This window comes from Pavona decussata, unplaced genomic scaffold (assembly GCF_977016875.1).
Source record: "Pavona decussata unplaced genomic scaffold, jaPavDecu1.1 SCAFFOLD_44, whole genome shotgun sequence".
NCBI lineage: Eukaryota > Metazoa > Cnidaria > Anthozoa > Scleractinia > Agariciidae > Pavona > Pavona decussata.
Window position 1 is genome coordinate 1329468 of NW_028145466.1, and position 25282 is coordinate 1354749.

At 38.6% G+C, this 25282-nt stretch overlaps 2 protein-coding genes across 4 annotated transcripts; both read left to right on the forward strand.

The window, feature by feature from the left end:
- The first annotated feature begins 151 nt into the window (after positions 1–151).
- Positions 152–25282, forward strand: LOC146482764 (uncharacterized). Of its 3 annotated transcripts, XR_014864062.1 has the most exons (3): positions 152–200; positions 1142–1284; positions 1851–1943. XR_014864062.1 is itself a non-coding variant. In XM_085106853.1 (2 exons), the coding sequence occupies exon 2, from the start codon at positions 24319–24321 to the stop codon at positions 25168–25170; it is 852 nt and encodes a 283-aa protein (XP_084962979.1). In that variant the 5' UTR covers positions 175–200; positions 24291–24318; the 3' UTR covers positions 25171–25282. The 3 variants fall into 3 exon arrangements, 2 of the variants coding, with proteins under 2 accessions (XP_084962979.1, XP_084962978.1); XM_085106853.1 differs by lacking the exons at positions 1142–1284; positions 1851–1943 and adding an exon at positions 24291–25282 and having other exon boundaries at positions 175–200; XM_085106852.1 differs by lacking the exons at positions 152–200; positions 1142–1284; positions 1851–1943 and adding exons at positions 21267–21338; positions 24291–25282.
- Positions 2192–11532, forward strand: LOC146482765 (polyunsaturated fatty acid 5-lipoxygenase-like). Its single transcript, XM_085106737.1, has 13 exons — positions 2192–2241; positions 2446–2538; positions 2743–2811; positions 4077–4440; positions 5005–5146; positions 5513–5616; positions 6017–6203; positions 6701–6807; positions 7744–7998; positions 8474–8580; positions 8893–8998; positions 10196–10414; positions 11063–11532. The coding sequence occupies exons 1-13, from the start codon at positions 2192–2194 to the stop codon at positions 11294–11296; spliced, it is 2037 nt and encodes a 678-aa protein (XP_084962863.1). The 3' UTR covers positions 11297–11532.

Genomic DNA, 25282 nt, shown 5'->3' on the forward strand with positions numbered 1-25282 from the left:
CCCGTATATATGGTGTCATACCAATTAACGCTGCTTGGGCTTAAAACAGGACGCCGGCCACTTGTCCCCGTAAACAAAGCAGAGATTAATTAAGTAAGTCCAAAGTCTACCTACCTACACACATAAAAACAGAATGTGTTGATATAATTTACTTCAGTTGTTTGCGCAGCAAGTGTAAGTAACAACTCCAGTTTCTAAAGGTTAGTAAATCATTTGATGGATAGTTAGAACATGATAAAGATACAAATACATTGTGATAACTCAGGAGAAAGCAAATGATATAACTGATTTTGAAGGTATTTTTGTACGTACGGGAGATTTTTTTCCCTTAAATAGCTTGGTCATGGAGACCATTGCCATTGATAGCTGGGCGCGCCCTTCAGTCCTTAGGCTGTTCAAACTCTCGAGCTCATACCACTAAATTTACGTTTCGTTGTTTAGTTTATAGCTGCTGTATTTCACATATTTCGTTGACTGATACTTTCCTCTCGGTAATTTGTTGTTTTGAAAACTTAAATATAAGTCCACGAAGCGATCTTTTTTAATTTTTAAGAAAAGCAAGTTTGCCCGGGAGGGTGAACAAATCAGCCGTTGGTCTCCTGATACGAACACTTTTTTCACGAAACTTGATTGGCAAACGTTAGGAAAACAGGCAGAAAACAATTTATTTCTTGTAATAAAATCTAATAGCAAAAATACTCAAGAAAGGCGAGCCGCAATTTTATTATTGGCCATGAAGAAATAATTGGGGAAACTGGACCGTAAAATTTCGTAAGATGTTTTTTCTCTCTTTCACTGACTTTGGTCATGATAAGACAACACGTTGTACATAGAGTTTGCAATTTAAAAAATGAACATTCAATTATTCCACATAATTTCATTTCGCATCATTATGCTATTCCAAAATTTTATGACGTGCGGAATGGCATAATGATGCGAAATACGATTTAGAGGGAATGTGTTAAACACATAAATTTACTAAAGAGCGCGTCCTATTTTCGTGCCAATTTTTTAAGGTTATTTTTAGCTGTATCATTTGTTTTCAGCGTTTGATAAATATAGGGTTAATAGTGGCGATTTGTGACTTGCTGTATTTGCACTTATCACAAGAATTGTTTCATGAAAATTGTCTCAACGATAGGTTTAAAGACTGAACAAATACAGCGGAGACTCTGAGCTCGTGTAGGCTACCCCTGAAAGTCAGCAGTTTACAGCGTCAGTCATGGACACGAAGATGTTGGTTGCACTGATCACCTTAATGGCAGGCTTGGTTGTGGCTTCGAGGTATGGTTTATTTCATTTCCTTTTCACTTATTAGCAACTTTTTTCTCATATTTTCGTAAAACATTGAGTTATTACAATTGCTCTAAGCCTTAGAATAAGAAGTGACAGTTACATTTTCTCAGTAAAGAAATTATTGTCATGTGGCTGCTAGCTTATTACAGAAACTATTGTGCTATGGTGACCTTAAAAGTCGAAACAATGACCATAACTTGCTTCTGAAGGTTTATTCACTTGTTTCATACCATCACTGTAGTATCAACTGATGAGAGTGGTAGTACTGATCCATCAAATTATAACCGTAGGGAAGTGCTGGGAACGGTTGTGAGCTACCTTAATTTTTTGTCCAAAATGAATGGAAGGTCGATTCTTATCGAAGGGGGAGGGGGGAGGGCAAATTTTGCAATTTTTCCTTTATCTGTATGGAGGCAGAATAATACCTTCATCCCAGTCTTATATCTTCCGTTTCGTGACATTTTTTAAGAATTCGACTTCAAGTTCCCAGTTTGGCAACTCATTTCTGTAACCTGAATATTTAACCTTGACAAAATACTTTCATTTATTTCTAGCTTGCAACCTGGAGTTGAATCTAAGAGCAAAAGGCCCTCGTCGATGCTGCGGAATTTCGCTATCAACAACAAGCCTTCACAAGCGGCTAAAACGTGAGTAGCACTGTGGAACGATTTCTATCACTAAACGTTGTTCCTTGCAGTTGCAATCTTATCTGTCAGCCATATCTTTATCCCAGTCTGATATCTTCCGTTTCTTCACATTTTTTCAAGAATTCGACTTTAGATTTCCAGTTTGGCAACTCATTTCTGTAACCTGAATATTTAACCTTAACAAAACGCTTTCATTTATTTCTAGCTTGCAAGCTGGAGTTGAATTTAAGAGCAAAAGGCCCTCGTCAATGCTGCGGAATTTCGCTATCAACAACAAGCCTTTACAAGCGGCTAAAACGTGAGTACCACTGTGGAAAGATTTTTATCACTAAACGTTGTTCCTTGCAGTAGCAATCTTATCTGTCAGCCATACCTTCATTCCAGTCTGATATCTTCCGTTTCTTCGAATTTTTTAAGAATTCGACTTCAAGTTCCCAGTTTGGCAACTCATTTCTGTAACCTGAACATTTAACCTTAACAAAATACTTTCATTTATTTCTAGCTTGCAAGCTGGAGTTGAATCTAAGAGCGAAAGGCCCTCGTCAATGCTGCGGAATTTCGCTATCAACAACAAGCCTTCACAAGCGGCTAAAACGTGAGTAGCACTGTGGAACGATTTCTATCACTAAACGTTTTTCCTTGCAGTGGCAACCTTATCTGTCAGCCATATCTTTATCCCAGTCTGATATCTTCTGTTTCTTCACGTTTTTCAAGAATTAGACTTCAAGTTTCTAGTTTGGCAACTCATTTCTGTAACCTGAATATTTAACCTTAACAAAATACTTTCATTTATTTCTAGGTTGCAACTTGGAGTTAGATCAAAAAGCGAAAGTTCCATTTTCGACCAACTCAGCTTTATGGCTAAATTGTAAGTACCACTGTGGAAAGATTTCTATCACTAAACTTTGTTCCTTGCAGTGGCAATCTTATCTGTCAGCCATTCTGAACATACAGAAAGTTTAACTATAGTGATGTTTAAGGAATCGGGAAGGATTTGGTCAATTATAGGCCAAGTATCAGCTTCTATATAGTTTCCCTTATCGGTGCCTGGGAGATTATGTCCCGAGAAAGAACACTCATATGTGATCACTCGTTTAAAATAAGCAACCCAATTGTTTCTGGACAAACTTCTATATTTGGCTTGTTTTCTTTAAGGGATTGAGATTTAACCTTCTCTATTTCTCTAAGAAAAAGTATGTTGTACTACTTTTAATGCATCGGACATGCATGATCGGACATGCCATGGAGTCTTTTGTTTTAATTGGTTATTAAGAGCCAATGCTAACGGGAAAGTGCCAAGGGGATTTAGTGTCATTTAAAAAAACCCAAAGCATCAATTTCTCTGTTAAAAGAAACCGAAAAACAATGGCCCTTTTTTTCAAAACATTTTACCCCAGTTTACAAAAACTGTCAACGGGGATCTGTGCCCAAAGATGGATTGGAGTGAATGGATTGCAACTAACATTTTCAAGTTCTTACACTTTCCTTTCCAAAGTGCACAAGAACAGACCAAAAGAGAATTCAGTTGATTTCTTCCTCTCAATGTTCTAGAATTATTTATTAACTACGCGAACGTGTTTTTGATCCAGTTTAGGTAGACAAGGTCATTTCCTCGTAAGACCTCCTTTTCCCAAGGGGGCCTGTATATCGTAAAAACAATTTACGTACAGTTTAAAGTTTTTTTTTTAACAATTTTTATCTGTCTTACATGACCCGATAATTACAATACAAACAGTACTTACTATACTTACATTATTAACAATACTTACTATACTTACAATACTAACAGTACTTACAATGTCTACCCTACTTACAAAACTAACGGTATTCATTAACAATTATAATTACGTATCAACACACTAAACACGGAACACAAAGAGGACAACAGGTTCGGCATTTATTTCCACACATGGCAAAGTGTGTTTCTTAAGGGTGATGAATTGATTTCTTAAAGGGGTGCTCTTCAATCTAGACCATTTCTTTTGAAACTGGGTGTTTAAGGTATGGCTATCTTTTGCAATTTGTCTTTTTTGACCTTTTGTATATAATTGCAACTTGGGTAGGGTATTTCTAAGCCTGCAAGTGTGTATGTAATACCTAGTGATAAACAGTGCATGGTGTCTTTGTTTAAAGGTTTCTCGTAAAATGCCTGAAATGTGAAGTGTCCATTCCTAATGGAAAAGTGGCAAAGTGCTGTCAATACTTGAGATATACGGAACTCTGCCAAAAGAAAAAGACATGGAATGTGAAAACTACTCCGTATGGATTCGCCAAGTTGGATGAGTCTTGCCTTTCGACGTTCATAGTGAATCGCTTGGCAGATCCCTTCACGAGATTTTACTTTGAGGGGTACATACAAACAGTATTTGTAAGCGATTCAAGCCGTACCGTCTACAACCTTTTAGCTAACAGTGTCGGCCCTGAAGAGGGAAGCATGACCGAGTATACGCACGGGATTATGTCAATGTATTTCGAGATGGTTGCAAAGTTAGGAGGGGTAAGCATTTTTTTTGTTGTTGTTTTACCCTTATCAGATTTATATTTAAAATTGCATTTGTCTTGAAAAAACACTGATGTGTGAAATGGTAAGAAAGAAGGCATAATTTACAGTTGTTTAGAAAATATTACTCAGATACCTTGAGGAATGTTTTCTTGGTGAAATACAAGACCGTCATTCAGCTCATAGGTACTTCGATAGAACAAAGAGCACGTACATTCTAAGAACACAGTAGTTCGATTTTTTTTCTGGTATAAATTCTCAAGCCATATGACATAAGACATATGAATTCAAAATGGAAATAATAATGGATCGAACCTGGGAAAAACAAAACAACAACAACAAACACTTCATCATACACCGAATCGAGATTTTTGTTTCCTTGATCATGATTTTGACAAAAAAAAAAGATAATAATAAATGTCCTCTCAGTTACACCTCATGATTAACACAATTATGTGAATATGTTTTCACGAATCTTACTTTGGAATCTTTAGACATTTAGGAAACTGGCCTTAATCTTTACACGATGCCAACCGACCTTTATTGTTCAATTCCTTGTAGGAATATGCCAATCGACCATCCCAATACGAGCCCTTCGTTAACGACAAAGAAAAATGGATCGGTGACAAGTTCTTCACTCAACAACGCCTGGCAGGAGTCAACCCTATGTCCTTGAAACGAGTCACTTTCCATAACAGGAATGGTATGCGATCCTTCAGTTACATACAGTAACGCGTGTAGTTTAGCTGGTCGTTAACGTGACTGGTAGTCACTCACGAGCGTTCCGTGCATTGGGGATCTAAATTTTGAGTCACTGGCTTGTAGTAGTTTTACTCCACAGGCTTAATCCACTGTAAATACACTTGCCGTATAATATCTTTGTAGAGACCACAAAAGCAATTTATAGTTAAAGTTGTAGCTAAAGAATTTCAGGAACAACTGTTTAAGGGATGACAGTTTGCAGGTTATCAAAGTAACATATTGAGCCTGAAGGCCAGACAGGGTGCAGTAACGAGAAATTAATGTATTGAATTAAGGCGACATTTTTTAGTTTTCATCTTTCATCCAGAAACAATAGGATTGGGTTGGGACAAACTAAAGGAAACACTGAATCCTAAATTTAACTGGAAAGCTGCTGTACAAAATGCCTTGGGAAACTACACATTGGAAGAGGTACGTTGCTTTTCTTCTTTTGTAAACGATTTGAACCCAGGAGGTATGCCATAAGTACGTAAATTATGCTTGATCATCCGGATGAGTGAAGACATGTTCGGAAAAAGAATGGCCTAGCTCCCACGAGTCTCCTGCACCTCAGTAGCAGAACATCCGAACTTGTAATCAGAAGGTTTTAGGTTTGACTGCTGTTGGGAGCACTCGGATTTCTCTTTTCCGAGTGTCACTGGCTGAAAAATACATCTATCACTATTCACCTGATTCACAAGTATTCCAAATACAATGTTAGGTAATAATTGAGGAATTACTTTTCCCGTTAAAGAAATAAATCGTTAGAATAAAGCGCCGTGGTGTCATTGGAGAAGTCGCCGATCGTTTGTCACCCTTTGTTGATTTTCAGGCAATTAACCAGGGCCGCGTTTATGCTCTTCGTTATGAGTTGTGTGACGCCCTTCCCAGAGAAAAGGACATTACAGATAACGCTCAATGGCGAAAAATGTGGAACACTCTCTCTCCCATCGCTCTGTTTGTATCTACGAAAGGCAACGGTCTTGTTCCTGTAGCCATTCAAATGGACTACACCCCAGGTTCAGTATCTTTGAGAATTCATTCCAGTGCACATTTAGCTATCTTGTAAAAACCATTGCTTGTGGTAGCAAATCCTTCGTTGACTGTGTTGCCGATGAAGTTATAAGATGAGATCACCTTTAACTGCTGGCCTATCCACCCGCTGCTTCTCAATTTTTTCCAGAGAGGGAAAAAAGTTGAAACGCCAGCAGAACAGCCTAACAGAAAGAAACGAAACGAAACAAAGGAAGGCAGGACAAAACTTTAAGTGGGCAGAGTTGCCCGAAATCTTCTTTGCTCCATCATGTATCATTTTCTAAGTACAATTAAGCAGGCTCACGATGCCGTTACCTCTGTAAAATATGAGAAAACAAAGAGATCACTACACATCTCTTCAACTCTTTCTAATTTGGAACTTGTGATCTTGTAAGTTTTGTATGCTCCTAAATGGAATTTCTCTTATTTCCAAAGAGTCCTATGAGTCTATAACCTAAAATTCTTATTTATTTCTCTTCAGATTCCCCTGTGTACACTCCAGATGATGGCGACTACTGGATGTTGGCCAAACTGAATGTTCAAGTCACTGACCTCGGATATGGGCAAATTGTGGAGCACCTCGCTAAGGTATTCAGTCTTGAACACCACCAAATGAAAATGTAGGTTGTAATAGGGATGACCAGAATCGTTTCTGTGGTGAGGTATGTTGAGGTACCAAGACTTTGAGGCAACCTTCAGTTACACTTCTTTTCTTCTTGGCAATTTCTAATGCTAGTCAGAACAACTACTATTCTACAGGTGAATCCTAACTAAATCCCAGTTAAATCTTAACTAACCACAAGCTCCATTGTTTGCAGCAATATATCTAAATTGTAGACATATTTTGCATTGTGAACCGCGAGAACTGTGGTGTTCTGGACGAGAATAATAGTAACGTGAAACCTAAATATGTCTACACGACCAGACACCAAATAGCAAGCTGGCATCCCTGAAGTAAAGCTCGGAAAGTGATATTATTCAAAGGCCGTTTAAATTAAGAATTGGAGTTTTCATGGTGGTCTAAGTTAGGGTAACCAAGAACTGCAAAGTCGAGCCAGGTATGCATTTTATTAATCGAATCAACAAAAAGACCAAACTGGTTAAATGTATGTTTTAGATTCAAATACAGTTCAATAATGTTTGTTAGCAAGGTACAATTTACCTTTTAGTTATAAGTCAGTTGAACAGATTGCAGCGGTTACCAATAACACGTGACCTACTCCCTTCAACAGAGTCGGCTAAGGACGTGTTTTGGTAGACTTCAATCAAAGAATTCTGCCCCTCTAAACGAAAGTAAAATTCTGTTTACTGATCTCCGAGCCAATTTAGGCTAGAAGAAAAGGTGTTTTAAATTAAAACTTTTAAATTTCTCTGGACGCGATAATTTGCTAACTCGCACACATATTGGTTTTCAATTTAATAACGCAATGTATTAATGTCTAACATAAGGCTCGTATATACGGTTCATTCCTCTTCGAGAAATAAAGTGTATTGTTAACTTTCCACCCCTCTCCTCCTTTCAAGGTTCACTTCCTGATGGAACCATTCTGTGTTATATTCCGACGCACCCTGTCTAACCTGCATCCACTGCATCAAATACTCAAGTATCATTGCAGAGATGTTACCGTCCCAAACACGTTTGGAATTCCAGCACTTATTAACGAAGGAAAATATATGGATAAGCTGTTTGCATTTGGAAATGAAGGCACAAAGCGACTCCTTACAGATGCCTATCCATTGTCCACCTGGGACGTGACAGATTTTAGAGGCGAATTAAAGGTGCGCTGTTGTGTCAGGTTTCCATACACTTCAGTACTATTTTTGTGACTTGGTGACCAGAGTAAAGGCAAATGACTGTTGGTAAAAAGTGGTGCCATTTTTACTAGAGTTCAGACTTGTTAGACCGTTATATATACGTCTCGATGCTGATGAAAAGACATCTCATTTTCCTATTTATCAAGCTTGCAAGGTTCCACGTTTTTTGGCTATATTGAACAGAATAAATCGAGAGTCATAGTCGCTCTGAAAACGAGGGTAATGGAAACAAAACATCTGTACCCAAACGTTTTGAAAGATTTTGTTGATTTTTCGTTGCTCGATTATTTATGAAGCCGGCTAACGGTAGCTTCCAGAAAAGAACAAACATTGGCGCCATTTTGCTTCCAGCTTCAGATTCACATGGTGGAAGGACTTTTCACATCTTGTTGTTGTCCGGTCACTTGTGTTAACATTGGTGTTGTTTTTGATTTAACAGAAACGCGGAGTTGATGACAAGGATCTTCTCCCATACTTTCCTTACCGAGACGATGGCGAGCAAATCTTGGAAGTGATTGAGAAATTGGTGAAGGATTATGTCAACTTGTAAGTACGAATAACTGGAAATCAAATGGATCCATCCTTTTCACTGGAAAAGTCTTGGCAATTTGAATATTTGAATCATTTCTTACTTTAGTTTACTTTTGGTTCTCTCGTAATATGGCTATTTAATTGAAACCGTTTGTTTTTCTTTTTTTCAAAGTATTTTTTTTCATATATCATATCATATCATATCATATCATATCATATCATATCATATCATATCATATCATATCATATCATATCTTATCATATCATGTCATAACATATCATATATCCTATCTTATCATATATTCTAATGTATACTTTTTATTGTAGGTATTATGAAAAAGATGAAGACGTAAAGGGTGACTATGAATTTCAGAGCTACCTCAATGAGTTGTCTGTGGACGGATCATCGTTGCATAACGGTGGCATCGGGCGGGTAAGTAAAGAATCACTCAATCACTTATTGCACCTGTTGTTATATTCTATTTGTTCTATAACTATAGCTTTGTTAGACGAAATATAAAATCTTCAAATTTAATTAGGGGATGACCCACGCACATTCACATTTAACCGACTGCACTGCTGTCTTGATATCGCGGAACCAATAAGCACTTAATGACAAGCCCCACGGGAAACAGAGAGTTTTTGTTTCACCTCGACCCTCAATATTCCGCTAGGCTTCGCCTCGAGGTACATCGAGGGTCTAGGGGAAATTAAACAAAACTCACTGTTTCCCTTGAGGCCGGCCAGTCGTTAACCGTTTTGTTATACCTCCCAACTCAAAAATAGTCCAATGACTGCAAAAAAAATATATATATATATATTTTCTTGACGCGGGCTGGCACACAAATTTACCGTGGTTTCAAGGTGCACAACCTGATCACGTGTAAGTCGAAAGTTCAAGTTGTTGTTGTTTTGTGACGCATGGCACGTTACACGTTCTCCAATCGGAAAACATATTTTAATTGGGAGGTATAACAACAGCATTTGTGTTTACTCTTTGCATAACTGCCGTTTTTGTGTGTTGTTATGGAAAATTTTGGCTAATTTCTAGATTGATTTCACTTAACTAGTAAAACAAAATGTAATAGTCAGTGGCTGTTTGACTACAATAAGCAAAACTGGACGAAAACATAATACTTAGGAAGTAGTAAGATGTATTAGGCCACAGCCTTCTTCACTGGGAAAATTAAAAATGTGCTTTATTTTCTGCAAACAAATATATTGTTATATGAAATAAATGTGATGGTATATTTCAAGCCTGGTGAATGAATGGGAATGATGTATTATTCCAGAAAGTGACACAGGCATACTCGGAAAAAAAAAATCGGAGTGCTCCTATCAGGAGTCGAACCTAAGACCTTCCTAATACTAGTTCGGATGCTCTACCACTGAGCTACAGGAGACTCGCGGGAGCTAAGGCCTTTAAACTAGGAAAAAGAAATCCGAGTGCTCCTATCAGGAACACTAGTAATCGAAAGGTCTTAGGTTCGACTCCTGATAGGAGCACTCGGATTTCTTTTTTCCGAGTATGCCTGTGGCACTTTCTGGAATAATACACCATTCTCAAATATATTGTTGTTGTTGTTATTGTTGGACGGCGGATTAATTGAATCATTCTTAACTTTGCCAGATTCAAGGATTACCAAAGCAAATTGATACAAAAGACGAACTCTGTGATATCGTGACCCGCATCATCTCACAAGTGAGCATTCAACACGCCGCAGTCAACTATCCTTTACCAGACTATGCTCAGTACGTTCCCAACCTACCAACCAAGCTGTACAATGACACCAGATTGGAAAATGGCGGGGCCTTTGAGTTACATCTGCCAAACAGGAAGACTTCTTCTGTAAGTGTGAATTCAATGTGTATCTGAGGGATGGGTATGATCATGAACGAGCATTTGAGACCAGCTGGTTCCAAAAGAACGATAACTTACTATTTGGCTAAGCACGTATTCTGTGTGAGACTTATTCTTCCAGAATCGACTTCCGATTCGTATGATGTCGTTTTAGCTCTGTTTATTTGTAGTTGAAGTCCTACCGATCAGTTACGTTCTTGTTATTCCGGCGACTGCGTGAGAGTGTTTTGAATTTTGCCGCTTTTTTAAACGTTTTGTTGGCTGGGATATCTACTTTTGGAAATGAGTGGGTTTTGATAGACGTCAAATGTCAGTTGATGTGCTTTATCACGAATCACATATCGTTCACACTAACACCCGCGAACGTTTGAAACTTATAACCTAGTTACCATTCCGATGAAGTTACCGAGTAGCACCTTGTCATGGGGCTGGTCAACCTCGCTCCAAGGCTCTCTCCTCTTTTCGCCGCCTATAGCAAGACGGGAGGAGGAGAGAGTGTGGAGACGAAGTTGAACGTTGTCCTCACAACTGCAAAATTGTTAAATGTTAAATGTTTATGTCTTTATTCTTATTATTCGACCTCCTTTATTGGCAGTTAATATAAATATAAATGATTTGGCATTTTAATGTTTACAGATCATGGCGAGTTTCAGCAACACCCTGGCGTTGTATCGTTTTGACACCTTGTTTGACTACGGAAACGAACTCCACGACCCCAAGGCAGTCAAGCTGATCAACGGTTACTATAGTGGACTCATCAATAATGTACAGCCTCTCATGCAAAAAGAAAATCAAAACCGGGAAAAGAAGGGTGACCTGACCTATCCATATCTTATTCCACGATGGCTGCCCAATGGGATTCAGACCTAACTCATCATTTGCCAGTCACGTGAGATCGGTGCATGCGTTTTGAGCCGTGACCAAGTTTTTCGATTAAATGTAGCGTAAGGGAGCACTACACGAGTGTAAATTGTTTTGTACTGATGACAGTAAGAATGTTCATAACTAGGAGCATTTCCATAACAGTAGTGATCACTAAGTTGGGATAAAACGGTTGCTATAGTTACTTAATCAATGTTGTTTAACCTGGTGTGCAAAAAGAAGAGTATTGTTAAACTGATAGAAGTAAGGATGATGTGTGCAAGACTCACTCAGTTGAGGATTTACCAGCTTAACTGTTTACATGATGTACGTACATGCACCTAACAATAGATTAAAGATTGTTTGCGTGTCAGAATTTGTTTCAGATTTAATTCTTGTTCCAGTAAAATAACAGTCATTATTATAAGGCAGGACCTGACCTGTCATCACTCATTGTTTGCATTTCGCATGGGTTATAAACCATTTCTGGCGCAGCGCTGCTAACATTCCACTCCGAATCGCAGGTTAGGCTGGACTGTTGATGGCGAAAAGGGGCATTGTTTTCCAGGCGAAATGTGAACAGAATTGGTTTCACTGAATTGAGTTTCAACGAAAAGTTCAAAAGCAAAAATGTTTGATGCAACTGAGCAGCAGCTTTTATTAGGGTTTTGTCAAAAAGAATGCGTGAAATGTTTTGTTATGCATTACTGCACTCAGCAATGTTCAATAGGAATGAAGTAATATCTTAACAATGCTACCTACACTACACAAAAAAATTACCGTATATTCTGCTTACAAGTGTATCATGCGCCGGTGAATTGTTAATTTCAACGTCTCCTCGTGCATTTGCAGGACGTTTAAAAAATTGAATCACAGGTTAAGCTGGACTGTTCGTGGCCAAAAGGAGCATTGTTTCCCAGGAGGAAATGTGACCAGATTGGTTTCACTGAATTGAGTTTCAACGGAAATTTCAAAAGCAAAAATGTTTTATGCAACTGAGCAGCAACTTTTATAAAGGGTTTTGACAAAAAGAATACATGAAATTCAGACTAAATGTTGTACCACACAACCCTGGTTATGCAGCTGAGAAACCAATGAATTTACTCAGTCTGAAACCGCTTAAGTCCTACTGGGCATTGCCTAAAAGTAAGGAACTGTGGTTCACATGAGGTAAAGAAGAAAGAAACCTAGTGTTACTGGACCGGCGCATTTCTTATTAAGGCAATGTTCAATTGGAATGAATTAATATCTTAATAATGCTCCCTATTCTACGCTAAAAACTGCCCATAAATTCTGCTTACAGTTGTATCATCCGCCGATCACTTATTAACTTCGACGTCTCCCCACGCATCTGCAGATCATTTTAAAATTGGCTTGTTCGAATCCCCACCCTCCGGGGACAGAAATTCATTCAAATACCCTACATTTAAAAGGTAATCATACGCCTCTTCTCGAGAACGAATTTTCAGCTTCAATCAGTAGCTGTTCATTCTTAATAAAGCCAAAGATGTGTCAATGACACCTTCAAAAACTCATTTGAAGACCCTTTGCGGTGAGCAATTCCTTCACAAAGGCAAAATTTGGACCACGAAAACTCCTCAACTTTCACCAGCCATTGCAAAGGAAAAATCCGGTTCAAATTACCTGCTCCCTGCCCCTTTGTGGAGGGCGAACGTGGATCTATTGAGGGTTTGACTGAATTAATCAGCGCATTAAATGGGGAGTCCTGTGGACAAAACTTTTTTGGGGACTGGGGCGCCAGTTCGTTACAATTGTGAGCTTTGAATTGGTGTTCGAGAATAAAAAGAAGGGAAAAAATAGCTTGATTTCAGTTCGAAGGCTTTAAACGCCTCCGAAGTTTAGAGTAACTTTTAAAAGAAAATCGAAGGTTTTCCTCGGCGATATATCAGCTCAAAAGTTTGGCTACTGGAGAAAACTATGCTAAAGTAATTCCTTTCGTTTTTCGAGGCGTAAAAAATGAGAAGTCATATTAGCCAGCATTTTTGTGAAGTCAAGAACAGCTCGTAAAATCAGCAAATAAGATTCCATTTCCTAAACCTTTCTGAGAAATTTTCAACAAAACTATTCCAACAGATCATACTGTATTAGATTACGAAAATATGCCTTTAAAAGGCCACCAAACCATCTGGTAATGCAAGAGTCAACATCTTAAGCTTTTTGCTTTAATGTTTTGGTTGGGTACTCCTGACTGGGTGAACAATAAATGATTCAAATTTTCGCCTCCTGTCCCTGACTGCAGTTCACAATACTGATGGCCAAAGTGGATTAATAATAATGCTGCAGACGTTTGCTTGTCACCGCTTCTATGAAACTAAAAAAACTGAAGTTATCTTTACTCCAACCCAGATGCTAACCTAAGGTTTACGTTTAATCTTAGGCTAATCTGATGCACGCTAGGCGTTGTCTCGTCCAGTTGTTTTAAATTGTCTCGTGAATGATCAGTGCCTTAATTATAGGATTTGGCCAAAGTTTAGGCACTCGTATGCCATAAATTTTGACGACAGTATTAATGGTCATTATTATATGGCTGGCTCCGCGAGCGGGCAAGATGAGTCAAATTCTGCGCTGTGATTGGCTACCCGAGCGGGCAAGATGGAGCTATCTTGCCCGCTCGGGATTACCCGTTGCCCAACCGCTTGGCATCGAAAGTTTAATCCCAACAACAATGCGGGTTTTCTTCGATTTTCTCGTTGTTTTGGGGGAAAAAGCTCACTAAAAAGTTCGGTAAACTCTCAACATTTACCTAAAGGAAAGGAAAGAGAATGGAATTGTCCTGGTGTAGTGAAAACTTCGTTTCAGCTACAATGAATGTGAGTTGAATCGGTGAGTTGCTCTGCGTGTAGTATTTTAGATAGAATTGATTTTGAAAAACTTATTGTCTCAAGTCGAGTGCCAAATTGATAAGTTCTCTAGGTTTGCAATGACTGTATTTAAATCATAGCGTAGTGGAAGTTGCGGTTAGTGTTTAGAGCAGTTCAGAAAAGTTTTTTTTTTTTAAGTTCGCCGAAGAAGCTCACGTTTTTAATTCAGCCGCGTCTTGCTTGTTGTAAACAACAAAATCTTGTCAAAGTTTCGCCCAGTTTTCTGATTTACCTGCTCTTTTTTTCGGCTTATGTTTGCATATAATCTCAAAATCTATTGTTTCATTCAAGAATTAATGATTGGAAGCCGAAAACTGTGTAAAAAAATTTTATTATTTACGCCACCGCGCGATCGCCTGAAAATGGCGAGTTTGCCGGATTCTATTCAAATCTTCCCGCTGTTGCGAAAATCTAAATTTTTCGTTCTCGATAATTGTACACTTCCTTTAAGCCATTATAAAGTTAGAGCCCTAAGATAATTTAGGATTCCTTGTTTTCCACGATTACATGCTAATCCAAAGGTGCACTGAAAATAAATCTTGCACCGGCCGGCTATGAAGAATTTCTTTCCGAGTAGAGCAGTTTCATGTCGTGTTTTGTTTTGTTATTGTAGTTTTAACTTGATGGTAAAGCCATATAATAAATCCTTTATTGACCAAGCTTGTTCGGTTAAGATGGCTGGATATTGGCCTCGTTCTTTTTTTGCGTTTTTATGGACCTCGACTTCGTCTCGGTCCATAAAAACGCAAAAAAAGAACTTGGTCAATATCCAGCCATCTTGACCTCACACTTGGTCAATAACTCATATTTACTGCCTGGATACTCTTTTTTTCTCACAACCTTCTTTCTCAAATGCTGCGGGTGTTGGTTTTTACATCAACAATAACTTGAATTTCACTGCCCTACCAGAGCTTTCAACCACCACTGCTGATTATGAAGCTCACTGGATTGAAATACATAATCGCTCTATATTTCTCTTGAGGTATCCTAATGGAAATTTAGACAGCTTTTTGGAGTATTTGAGCTCTACTGCAGAGAAGATTGATCGAGGAAATAAGTAAAATGTTAGAATCTTCTCAAAATTGAAACTCATCAACCAACTGATGATTAACTAAATAGTATCAGTTCATTTTGTTGTCAACCTCAGATGTGGCAAGCTACAAGATTAAAAGATTATGCGAAAAACACTAACTGATGATATTTTTTCAACTCATTAGAACATTTCACGATCAGTGGTAATATAATTTATGACCACAGATCATTTGCCTAATTTTCTTATCTCTGATAAATTTTCATCTCTCTCCAGTAATGTCAAGTTGTATAGAAGAGATTATTCAAGATTTGATCCACATGACCTGTTAAGTGAATTTCGGTCAGTCAATGGGCAAACTTTCCTCTTATCAGATCAAGATCCCTCAACCATATTTAGCTCCTTCTACTATAAGATTTCTACTATTATTGATTCAAAAATTAATTTATAGTTCATCCTATTAAATGGTCGAAAATACATCACGTGCAGTGACTTTATATGGATAAACCTCCTCCTTATTAGTATGCGGTGTTTTATATGCTGATAAACACTCCTCATTAGTATGCGGTGTTTTTCTCGTATGCTAATTTCCAACGTCCACAAAAGCATAATTGTTATGAATTCTATTGACACACGCTTTTCCAGGAATGTTTTTGAAGCCGTTCAAAAAAGTCGCAGCACATGTTTTATCGGGTCTAAAACCACTCTGCTGCGCCTCGTGGTTTTAAACCCGATAAAACACTCCTGCTCGTTTTTTAAACATTACTAAACATATTCCTATTAAGCAACTCTCTGAAAAGGAGCGAATTTATAGCTAAAAAAATCAGAAGACGTATTGGCATTTTTGAAAAGCAGTTTAAGGCAGTTTGTTTACTTAAGTATTTTGGTAAGACTATATTACGCCTTAATTTATCCTTTTTTGACTTACAGCGTTATTGTCTGGGGCAGCACATACGAATCAACTCTCTAACCAGTATTTGTACTCCAAAAGAAAGCAATACGTATTATCACTTTCTCTCAATTTAATAGTCATTCTAGCCCTCTGCTCTGTTGAATGTTTCAAAGTTATAGACCATGCGACCACAAAAATTCCAGGTCAAGAGTAAAAGAAGCGTTACACATCTCCTGGTAGCAACCTTCTTTAAACAAGCAACTATGCCATGTTAATTTAACTCTCTCGTTCTAATCAACATGTTCTATTGTATACTTCCTTTGTTACCTTTGGCTATTTTGTTAGATTCCTAATTTATTGCACGTTTGTTATTTATCTTTGTTCAGCATTACATTATAAATTCAAATGTTACTTCAAATTAATTCTACTTTCAACTGAAGATGGTCATTGCACAACCGAAACATGTCTTGTAAACTCAAATGTGTCGTTATTCTTATAAAAATTGTTGCTAGTCTGCTTCTTTCCAGATCCTGCTTTGAAAAATAGTTTCAAATGACTTCTTTTAAAAAATATAGGGCTAAATGTAGGCTATATTGTTTTAATATGTAGTCAAATATAGGGAATAGGAAAACGATTGTGGTGAAAACATAGGCATTTTCGTAGCATTTACAACGCCATTTCCTATGTACAAAATACTAACTCCCACGCAACAGAGCACACTTTAATACAGAGTTAGATGCAATCTCAATTTTAGCACGTTTAACCTTTATGCATTTTGTTTATAAGGGCATGAAGGGAGGCGTTGGCAAAATCATCCTTACAGACAGACAATGAGGTATAATATTACTAGCAACTGAACCAATATATATAACTTGTTGTATATAGTGTTTGCGAATATCTTCCAGGCACTGTGAACAAGGATTTCAGTATGAGTTGGAAATACAGTAGATACTGGTAACTCGAACTCTGAAGGGAAACGAAAAACTGTTCGAGTTAGCAGGGCTTCGAGTTATCGGGGTCGATTAAAATATTCAATTTTCCAGGTTAATATTTAATAGTTTAATGATTTTCAGCACTTCGGCATACAATACAGTGCAAATTAAACTTATTTCACGAGAAACTAATACATTTTGTAACAACTGTAACGATTATGCATTCTTACGACAATGCAATACTGTGAATGTAACTTAGTTTATTTAATACACTCAATTTATGTTCCCTTTTGCGTCGTCAAGTCTTTGTTCTAGTGTTAGAATTCGATCACACGATAAGAAAAACTAATGGGATATCTCAATGGGCATCCGTGGCGAGAACCAGAAATTCGAGCTATCGGAGTAAATTTTGATCAAGGGAAACGAAATTTAGTTCGAATTAGCGGGGTTTTCGAGTTATCCGAGTTCGAGTTTACCGAGTAAAAATGACTGAAAAGTTGGGTCCAATTCAAGGGAATTGAGACTCAGTTCGAGTTAGCGGGGAAGTTCGAGTTATCCGAGTTCGAGTTGCCGGGGTTCTACTGTAATGACTAACTGGGTGATCTGTTAATTTATCAGTTGTCTGTACGTGTATGTGCAATAAACTTTGTAAAAGTGTTGACAATTCACTTGGAGGCAGTTCCCAAAACACACACAGGGAAATACAGGGACACTTAAGGTCCTGATACAGTAAACCTACGAATTCCTCCTTAAACTATCTGAATTTTAAATGCTATATAAGTATTTACCATGTCTTGCAGCTACATCAACAAAAGCACAGTGTTTTGCTTTAAAAGTCAAAACTTCACAATATGTGAAAATGAAATTTTGTTTTTGAAATGCCATAAGTGAAATTTTCTGCCCTTTTCTCTGCTGTTGTTGTGACCTTTTGCATATGTTGCTATCATCATGCTATAGGAGGGAAGTGCCTCGCCTAAACAAAATGAAGCTTCAAAGACGTAGTGAGCCATTGCGATAAAGACATTACTTTTTTAACAAAACAATGTTTGTGACGACTGTAACTTTTTTTAGCATAAAATAGAAAACTAGCATTTCACAGTTAGTTCAGAATAAACCATTGGCATTGGTTAAATTCCAAACAAAAGCTCTGTTCAGCTCTGTTCACTTCAATTTAGCTTGGAATAAATTATCTTATTGTTTTCTTTGTTTGTTTTTTCTGAGGGAAAAAAGCCGGAAAAACACTGACAATAGCATTTCCAAGACTTACAGCATTAGTGAATATTGCCTCATCTCTCCCCCAAGTCTAGCTAAGGCCCTAGATGCAATCAGTGACAAAGTTTTTCACCCGAAAAGGTAGCAACTAACTCTTTCCCATGGGGTAGCTGATGCTACTCCAAAACCACTATCCTCTACCACTCGGACTAGTTCATTTAGCTGAGTGTGATTTAGACGGCAGTCTGTGTCTGCCACTTGGATATCAGTGTCACATTTATTGTCAATACTGACTGGACCCTCCCAATCAATGCCATAATCATCAGCAACTATGGGCTTAAAGCTGCCACTTTCAAATTGACCTTGCACCCACAGCTGTAGTGGGGTCAGGTTGTCTTCTGGGCTTAGGGGGTGTCTTATCCAGGCAGCAACCCACTCCTTTAACCTGTGAGATCAGCAAAACAAAACTGCATGCAGACACCATAAATCAACTTCAGATATGGGATCAAGAATTCCCATGTCTTCCATCGACATAAAGAGCCTATGGAAAAGTTCAAGAACATCGTAAAAACATCTCTCCATGAGCGCTCTATCCGCTGGTTATGAACGCTTCTGCCAACAAGTGCTGAACCTTGACCAGTTCCTCTCCTTTCAAGCATGTATCGCACTCCATCAACATGCTCACCTACAACGAACACGAGAGGGTAGTCCCCACTGGGCTACGCGTCCATAAAGCAAGCCAAAACCGTTGACTCTTTGTTACATGTGCGAAACGCTAGAAATACAGGAATTCTGGTAAAACCATCAACACACTCGTGCACCACAAAACGCCATCTAATCAGCTTATGGTTTACGTCAAAATGCCATAGAGCAAGGGGACGAGACACAGAATAAACACGTCGATGAACAGCTCTGCACCTGCTAGCAGCTATTCCGATTGCATGGGTCAACTCTTTGCAGGGATTGCCTCAGTCATTCTCTGGGTACCTTTATGTTACGAGATGCAAGGAAACCAGACAGATTCTTTGATCCACAGATAGGATGAAAGACCTTGATGTCTCTAACCTGGCCATCACATCATAACTCCTCATCCGCGATGGTGGAGAATGACCTTGATGAGATGCCATAAATCAGCAAGACGCCGCTCAATGGTTCTCGAGGATATATAAAGTAACCTGGCAATCTGTGGAACTGTAAATCTTAAGTCTAGGAGTGACTGTAACTGGTCCATACTAATTTCATAAGAAGGACGTCCAGGCGTATTGCTGTTGATTTGAGGAGTTCGTACTCAGGTTGAGCTCAAGTTTTCTAAAATACGTCTCGAAGCTGAAATGTCTCCGAAATATCCTCAGGCGCAACCGTACAACAGAATCCAAAAATTAACAGTAACGACAACTTGGTCGATTTTCTCTAGGGTCTGCGTGGGCTCTGTTGATAAACTGCTGCTGATGTTTCGTATTCTCTTTCAACAAGCTGGCGAAGAGCTGCCACAGAGTCGGCCAATTTGATTGTAGACACTGGTCGCCAGTCTTCCTCGGTTAAGTCAACCAAAAGTTGTTCCCAGACTGGGGAATATTAGACGCACCATTTACGAAAACACCGGCACCATTTAGAAAAATACAGGTCATATTTACAAAGATTTTTCACACCATTTTCCAAAACAAAGACACCATTTACAAAATTAGAGGCACCATTTACGAAAACAGAGGTACCGTTTACGAAAGCAGAAGCACCATTTACGAAAACAGAAGCACCATTTATAAAAATAGTGGCACCATTAACTAAAACAGAGGCACCATAAACAAAAATAGAGGCACCATTTACAAAAACAGGGGCACCATAAACGAAAATAACAGTGGCTGAATTTCGGCGGTAATGGCACCCCATATTTTCGTGGGCGAAAGTTTTACAAGACTAACTCACCGCCTGGGTCTCCGAGGATGCGACTTTTGTAGCCACGCGATGATCACGAATCGATGAGCAAACATTGCAATCGATGACTAATCGATAATCCATGTATGTGGTTATGTAATGTTTAAAACCTATCGATTAGGTCATCATTGATTATCGGCAATAATCAATGACTAATCAACTGATTACCTATCGATTACTCAACGATTGCGCATTGATTACGTATCGATGTTATCGATAGTTACCGCCGGGTTAACAACAAGTGTTTATGGTATAGGCATTCCCTTCTCTCTTCCCGAATATGCTAGACAAAAGACGCTCTGCTACGATACTCAAACGACGCTTACTGAAGCTTAAAAGCTTTATTCCTTACAATTTCCACTTCGATGAGCTCGGATGAAATAAAAGCACTTTTTGAGCAATCGCTTCACGCTTCATGAAAGTAGCGAACGGTTAGTCACGAAATAGCTTAGCTACAGAAAGCGTCAACCAAACCAGACGCCATGTGTGGTTTTACGACCTTTTACATTGTTCGCTAAAATTTCGATTTCTCTACGCAACAAATTAAAGTGAACTTTCGTTTCTACCTCTCTTCTGCATTGTAGCTATATTTGGCTACCCACATTCGACATTTCACAATCATTGTGCATCGTTGAAGCTTAGCTTTTTCACCATCCGGCATAAATTTTCATCAGACGGTTCAACCATCAACTTTAATTTTGGATATTGGTTTTAACTGAAACAATGAGCTCTTTAACTAAAAACCTCATAAAAAATCCATTTACAATTTGAATTGATTTTGTGGTTTATATTTCCACTCAGTGAGCCATGTCAAAACATGCAGGCAGCTGAAACAACGGAAACCTAAATCCAAGACTGGAGTTCACGCCGACAGAAAAGCTTATATCTCAAATTATTATTGTTATAAAACACGATGCCGAACACTTACAAAGTAAAATGCAAAAATTAAGCGTTTCTTATCTCGAGAGACGTGACCTGTATATATGGTGTCATACCAATTAATGCTGTTTGGGCTTGAAACAAGACGCCGGCCACTTGTTCCCTTAAACAAAGAAGAGATTAATTAAGTAAGTCCAAAGTCTAACCAAACACTTAAAAAACAGAATGAGTTGACATAATTTACTTCAGTTGTTTGCGCAGCTAGTGTAAGAAACAACTCCAGTTTCTAAAGGTAAGTACATCCATTGATAGAGAGGTAAAACATGATAAAGATACAAACACATTTTGATAATTCAGCAGAAAGCAAATGATATAATTTTTGAAGGTATTTTTTTACACACGGGAGAGTTTTTTTCTTTTCCTTTTTTTTCGTAAATAGCTTGGTCAGGGAGACCATTGCCATTTATAGCTTGGCGCACCCTTCAGTCCTTAGGCTGTTCAAACTCTAAATACCACTAAATTTACGTTTCGTTGTTTAGTTCATTGATAGTTCATAACTGTTATATTTCACATATTTCGTTGACTGATACTTTCCCCTTGGTTATTTGATGTTTTACAAACTGAAATATAAGTCCTCGAAGCGATCTATTTTAATTTTTAAGAAATGCCCGGGAGCGTGAACAGATCAGCCGATAGTCTCCTGACACGAACACTATTTCACCAAACTTGATTGGCAAACGTTAGGAAAACAGGCAGAAAACAATTTATATCTTTAAATAAAATCTGGTAGCAAAAAACTCAAGAAAGGCCAGCCGCAATTTTATGATCGGGTACGAAGAACTAATTTGGGAAACCAACCACAAAATATTAGCAGGATGTTTCTGGTCTCGGGCTTCCACTGACTTTGGTCCTGATAAGACAACACGTTGTCACGTTCTTTTTGTACATAGATTTTGCAAGGTAAAAACTGAACATTAAATTATTCTGCATAATTGTATTTCGCATCATTATCCCATTCGACAAATTTCATGACGGGCGGAATGGCATAATGATGCAAAATACGATTTAGACAGAATGAGTTAAACACATAAATTAACTAAAGAGCGCGTCTTATTTTCGTGTCAATTTTATAAGGTTGGTTTTAGCTGTATCATTTGTTTTCGGCATTTGATAAATAGAGGGGGTAATAGTGGTGATTTGTAGCTTGCTGTATTTGTACTAATCACAAGAAATGTTTTATAAAAATTATCTCAAACTAAGACAGGTTAAAGGAAACTGGTGCATTCTAATTCCCTTCGTTTTCCCACTGTTTTTACAACTTTTAGTGTTCAGGGCGCCAGCAACGCAATATCTCTCTCTGGTGAAAACTTTGGCCAGCTGCAAGGTGAACATTGTTTTTAACACTTTAACATTTTTGCACGGCCTTTCAAGACCAAAATTACTCGACCAAAATTATTTGTTTAGACGACTTAAGAGACAAAAACGGAGCTCAATTGAGTTAGCTGGTTGTGCTTGTGCTTTAGATGGCGACGTTTTTCACATTATTTATAGCCTGGTTAACAACAATTGTTTCGGGTATAGGCGTTGCCTTGTCTTCCCGTGCTTGACAAACTACGCTATGCAAAGATACTCAAGGGACGCTTACCTAAGCTTAAAAGCTTCACGCTTCATGAAACCAGCAAACGGTTAGTCACGAAATGGCTTAGCTACAGAACGCGTCAACCAAGCCAGACGCCATGTTTGATTTTACATTATTCGCTAAAATTTCGATTTCTCTACACAGCAAATTAAAGAAAACTTTCAGGATACGAGATTGACAGTTTGCAAGAGAAAAACAAAATAAAAATTTGTATAGACTAGACTGTTCACAGTCCCCCTATTTTTCCGTGGCATTCTCGTGACCGGTACGCTTCAATGGAACCGCCGCCATCTTGGTTTGTAAACGCGAGCGCGATCTGGGGAGAGTGTCTAAACTACCGAGGGGAGGATAGCGGAGTTGGGACGCGGCGAGAAAAATTTTTTGCTTTCCCCCCTCACTATTCTAACACCCACTCCCGCTCTCCTCGGTAGTTTAGACACTCTCCCCAGATCGCGCTCGCTTTTACAAACCAAGATGGCGGAGGTTCCATCGAAGCGTACCGGTCTCGAGAATCCCAAGGAAAAATAGGGGGACTGTGAACAGTCTATGTATAGACTGACTGAATTATATTTCTACCTCTGGTTCTTCCTCTCTTCTGCATTGTAGCTACACTTTCAACATTTCAAAATCGTTGGCGTTGTTGAAGCTTTTTTTCGATCCGGCGTAAATTTTCATCAGACAGTTCAACCATCAACTATAATTTTGGATATTGGCTTTAAACAATGAGCTCTTTAAAATAACAACCTCATTAAAAATCCAATTACAGTTTGAATTGATTTTGTGGTTAATATTTCCACTCGGTGACACATGTCAAAACATGCAGGCAGCTAAAACAACGGAAATCTAAATCCAAGACTGGAGTTCATGCCGACAAAAACGCTTATATCTCAAATTATTATTGTTGCAAAACACGATGCCAAACATTTACCGAGTAAAATTGACTGTATTTGCATGATTACAAAGTGTTCAAAAGGACGCATTTCTGCTTCTCATGGATCCCACAAAACTAAGGTGTTCCTGAGCCAACCTCGTTCCCAGCTTTCTCTCTCTTCCTCCCTCGAGAAAGTACCCTGTTTGCGGCTGGTCACGTTTCTGTTAGATTTTTGCAGACTCCAGCAAAATGATTGAAGGGAGTGGCAGGAAAGTTAAAGTTTGTCTCCACTAAGTCAAGGACCCACTCTATGTGCAGATTTGATTTCTACACATGGACCCGTGACCAGCCGCAACCAGGGTACTTTTTCGAGGGAGGAAGAGAGAGGACCCTGGGAACGAGGTTGTTCCTGAACCTACTAGACACCTCTCACTCAGCATAACGTTTGCTCTCTCAGTCAAAAGCAATGCAGTTTTATTTCTACTTTAATCCAGTATAACTACACTAACTATACTTCAGTAATTATGAACTATGATGCAGTGCTCTTCACTGTCTGTAGTGTACATCATGCTAAATGATTATGCGAAAGAAGACGGTCTTATTTCAGTTAAATTCAGAAGGGATGTCAAACCAACACACCATAGAAAATACAACCAAACACTACAGGCTATTTCGCTTAAATATCTTTATTCAGCTACAGTTCTATGTGTCAGTAAAGATTTCTTTCTTTGTAGGTCTTTTGCATCGACTGTGTAAACAAAGATGCCATTTACCGATCATGAGGAGAACGTTTCGGACTTTTATTCGCGCATTGTCGACAAGCAACATAACTGGAATGAAGGATTTCTCACATTTGGAATATGGAAAACGCCATCAGGTGATCCTATACCACCCCCTCAGTGTTACCAAACAATGTACGACGAACTGTTGGAGAGCAGCAAAATACAGGCTGGCCATAACGTACTGGAGGTGGCCTGTGGTCAGGGAGCCGGCATGTTGAGAATCAAATCCAAATATGGCTGTAACATCCAAGGTTTGGACATCAGTGCTGCTAATGTGGAGATTGCCAAACGTAGATTGTGTGACGCAGGAATTACTATCACGCGAGGTAGCGCTACGAAGATGCCCTTTGATGACAATTCTTTCGATTGTGTTATTTGCGTAGAAGGAGCACCTCATTTTAACACAAGGGAAGATTTTTTTCAAGAGGCGTTTCGAGTTCTGAAGCCAGGAGGGAGGTTGTTCGTGACCGACGTAGTGGTGTTGAAGGCTCTGCAACACTGTAGCTATTACCAGCAATTCATTGTGAAAACCACGGCTTGGCTATGGGTGGTTCCTTTTGTCAACATGTCCTATGGTATCGATGGCTATGAACAGATGATAAAGCACCAGGGCTTCAAGAATACAAAGGTGGAATTCATTGGAGAAAGAGTCATACCAGGATATTGCCGTTTTAACCTTACGCTCTCGGTTATGCGACAACAGGCCGCAGTTCGGGGATCATTTGCTGGATATGTTGGAGGCCCACTGATTGATGCCTTTCTTAAAAAAGCATTCGCCCATAAGGCAATTGAATACATTTTAGTTGTCACCGAGAAACCACTTGCAAATTGAACTGTTGTTTCTTAATACACTTTAAGACTTTGACCAGAGTCACTGGAGTGTATCTTTGATACCAGTAAATAACACCGTAGTGCTAAGAAGAGGCCAACTCGGAGTTTTTGGT

Excerpts from the sequence above, each read along its gene's own strand:
- LOC146482765 (XM_085106737.1), top strand. The coding sequence starts at position 2,192 with ATGCTGCGGAATTTCGCTATCAACAACAAGCCTTTACAAGCGGCTAAA. Across the intron at positions 5,617-6,016 it reads GAAACTACACATTGGAAGAG|GCAATTAACCAGGGCCGCGT; the intron begins GTACGTTGCTTT and ends GTTGATTTTCAG. Across the intron at positions 6,204-6,700 it reads TCAAATGGACTACACCCCAG|ATTCCCCTGTGTACACTCCA; the intron begins GTTCAGTATCTT and ends ATTTCTCTTCAG.
- LOC146482764 (XM_085106853.1), top strand. The coding sequence starts at position 24,319 with ATGCCATTTACCGATCATGAGGAGAACGTTTCGGACTTTTATTCGCGC.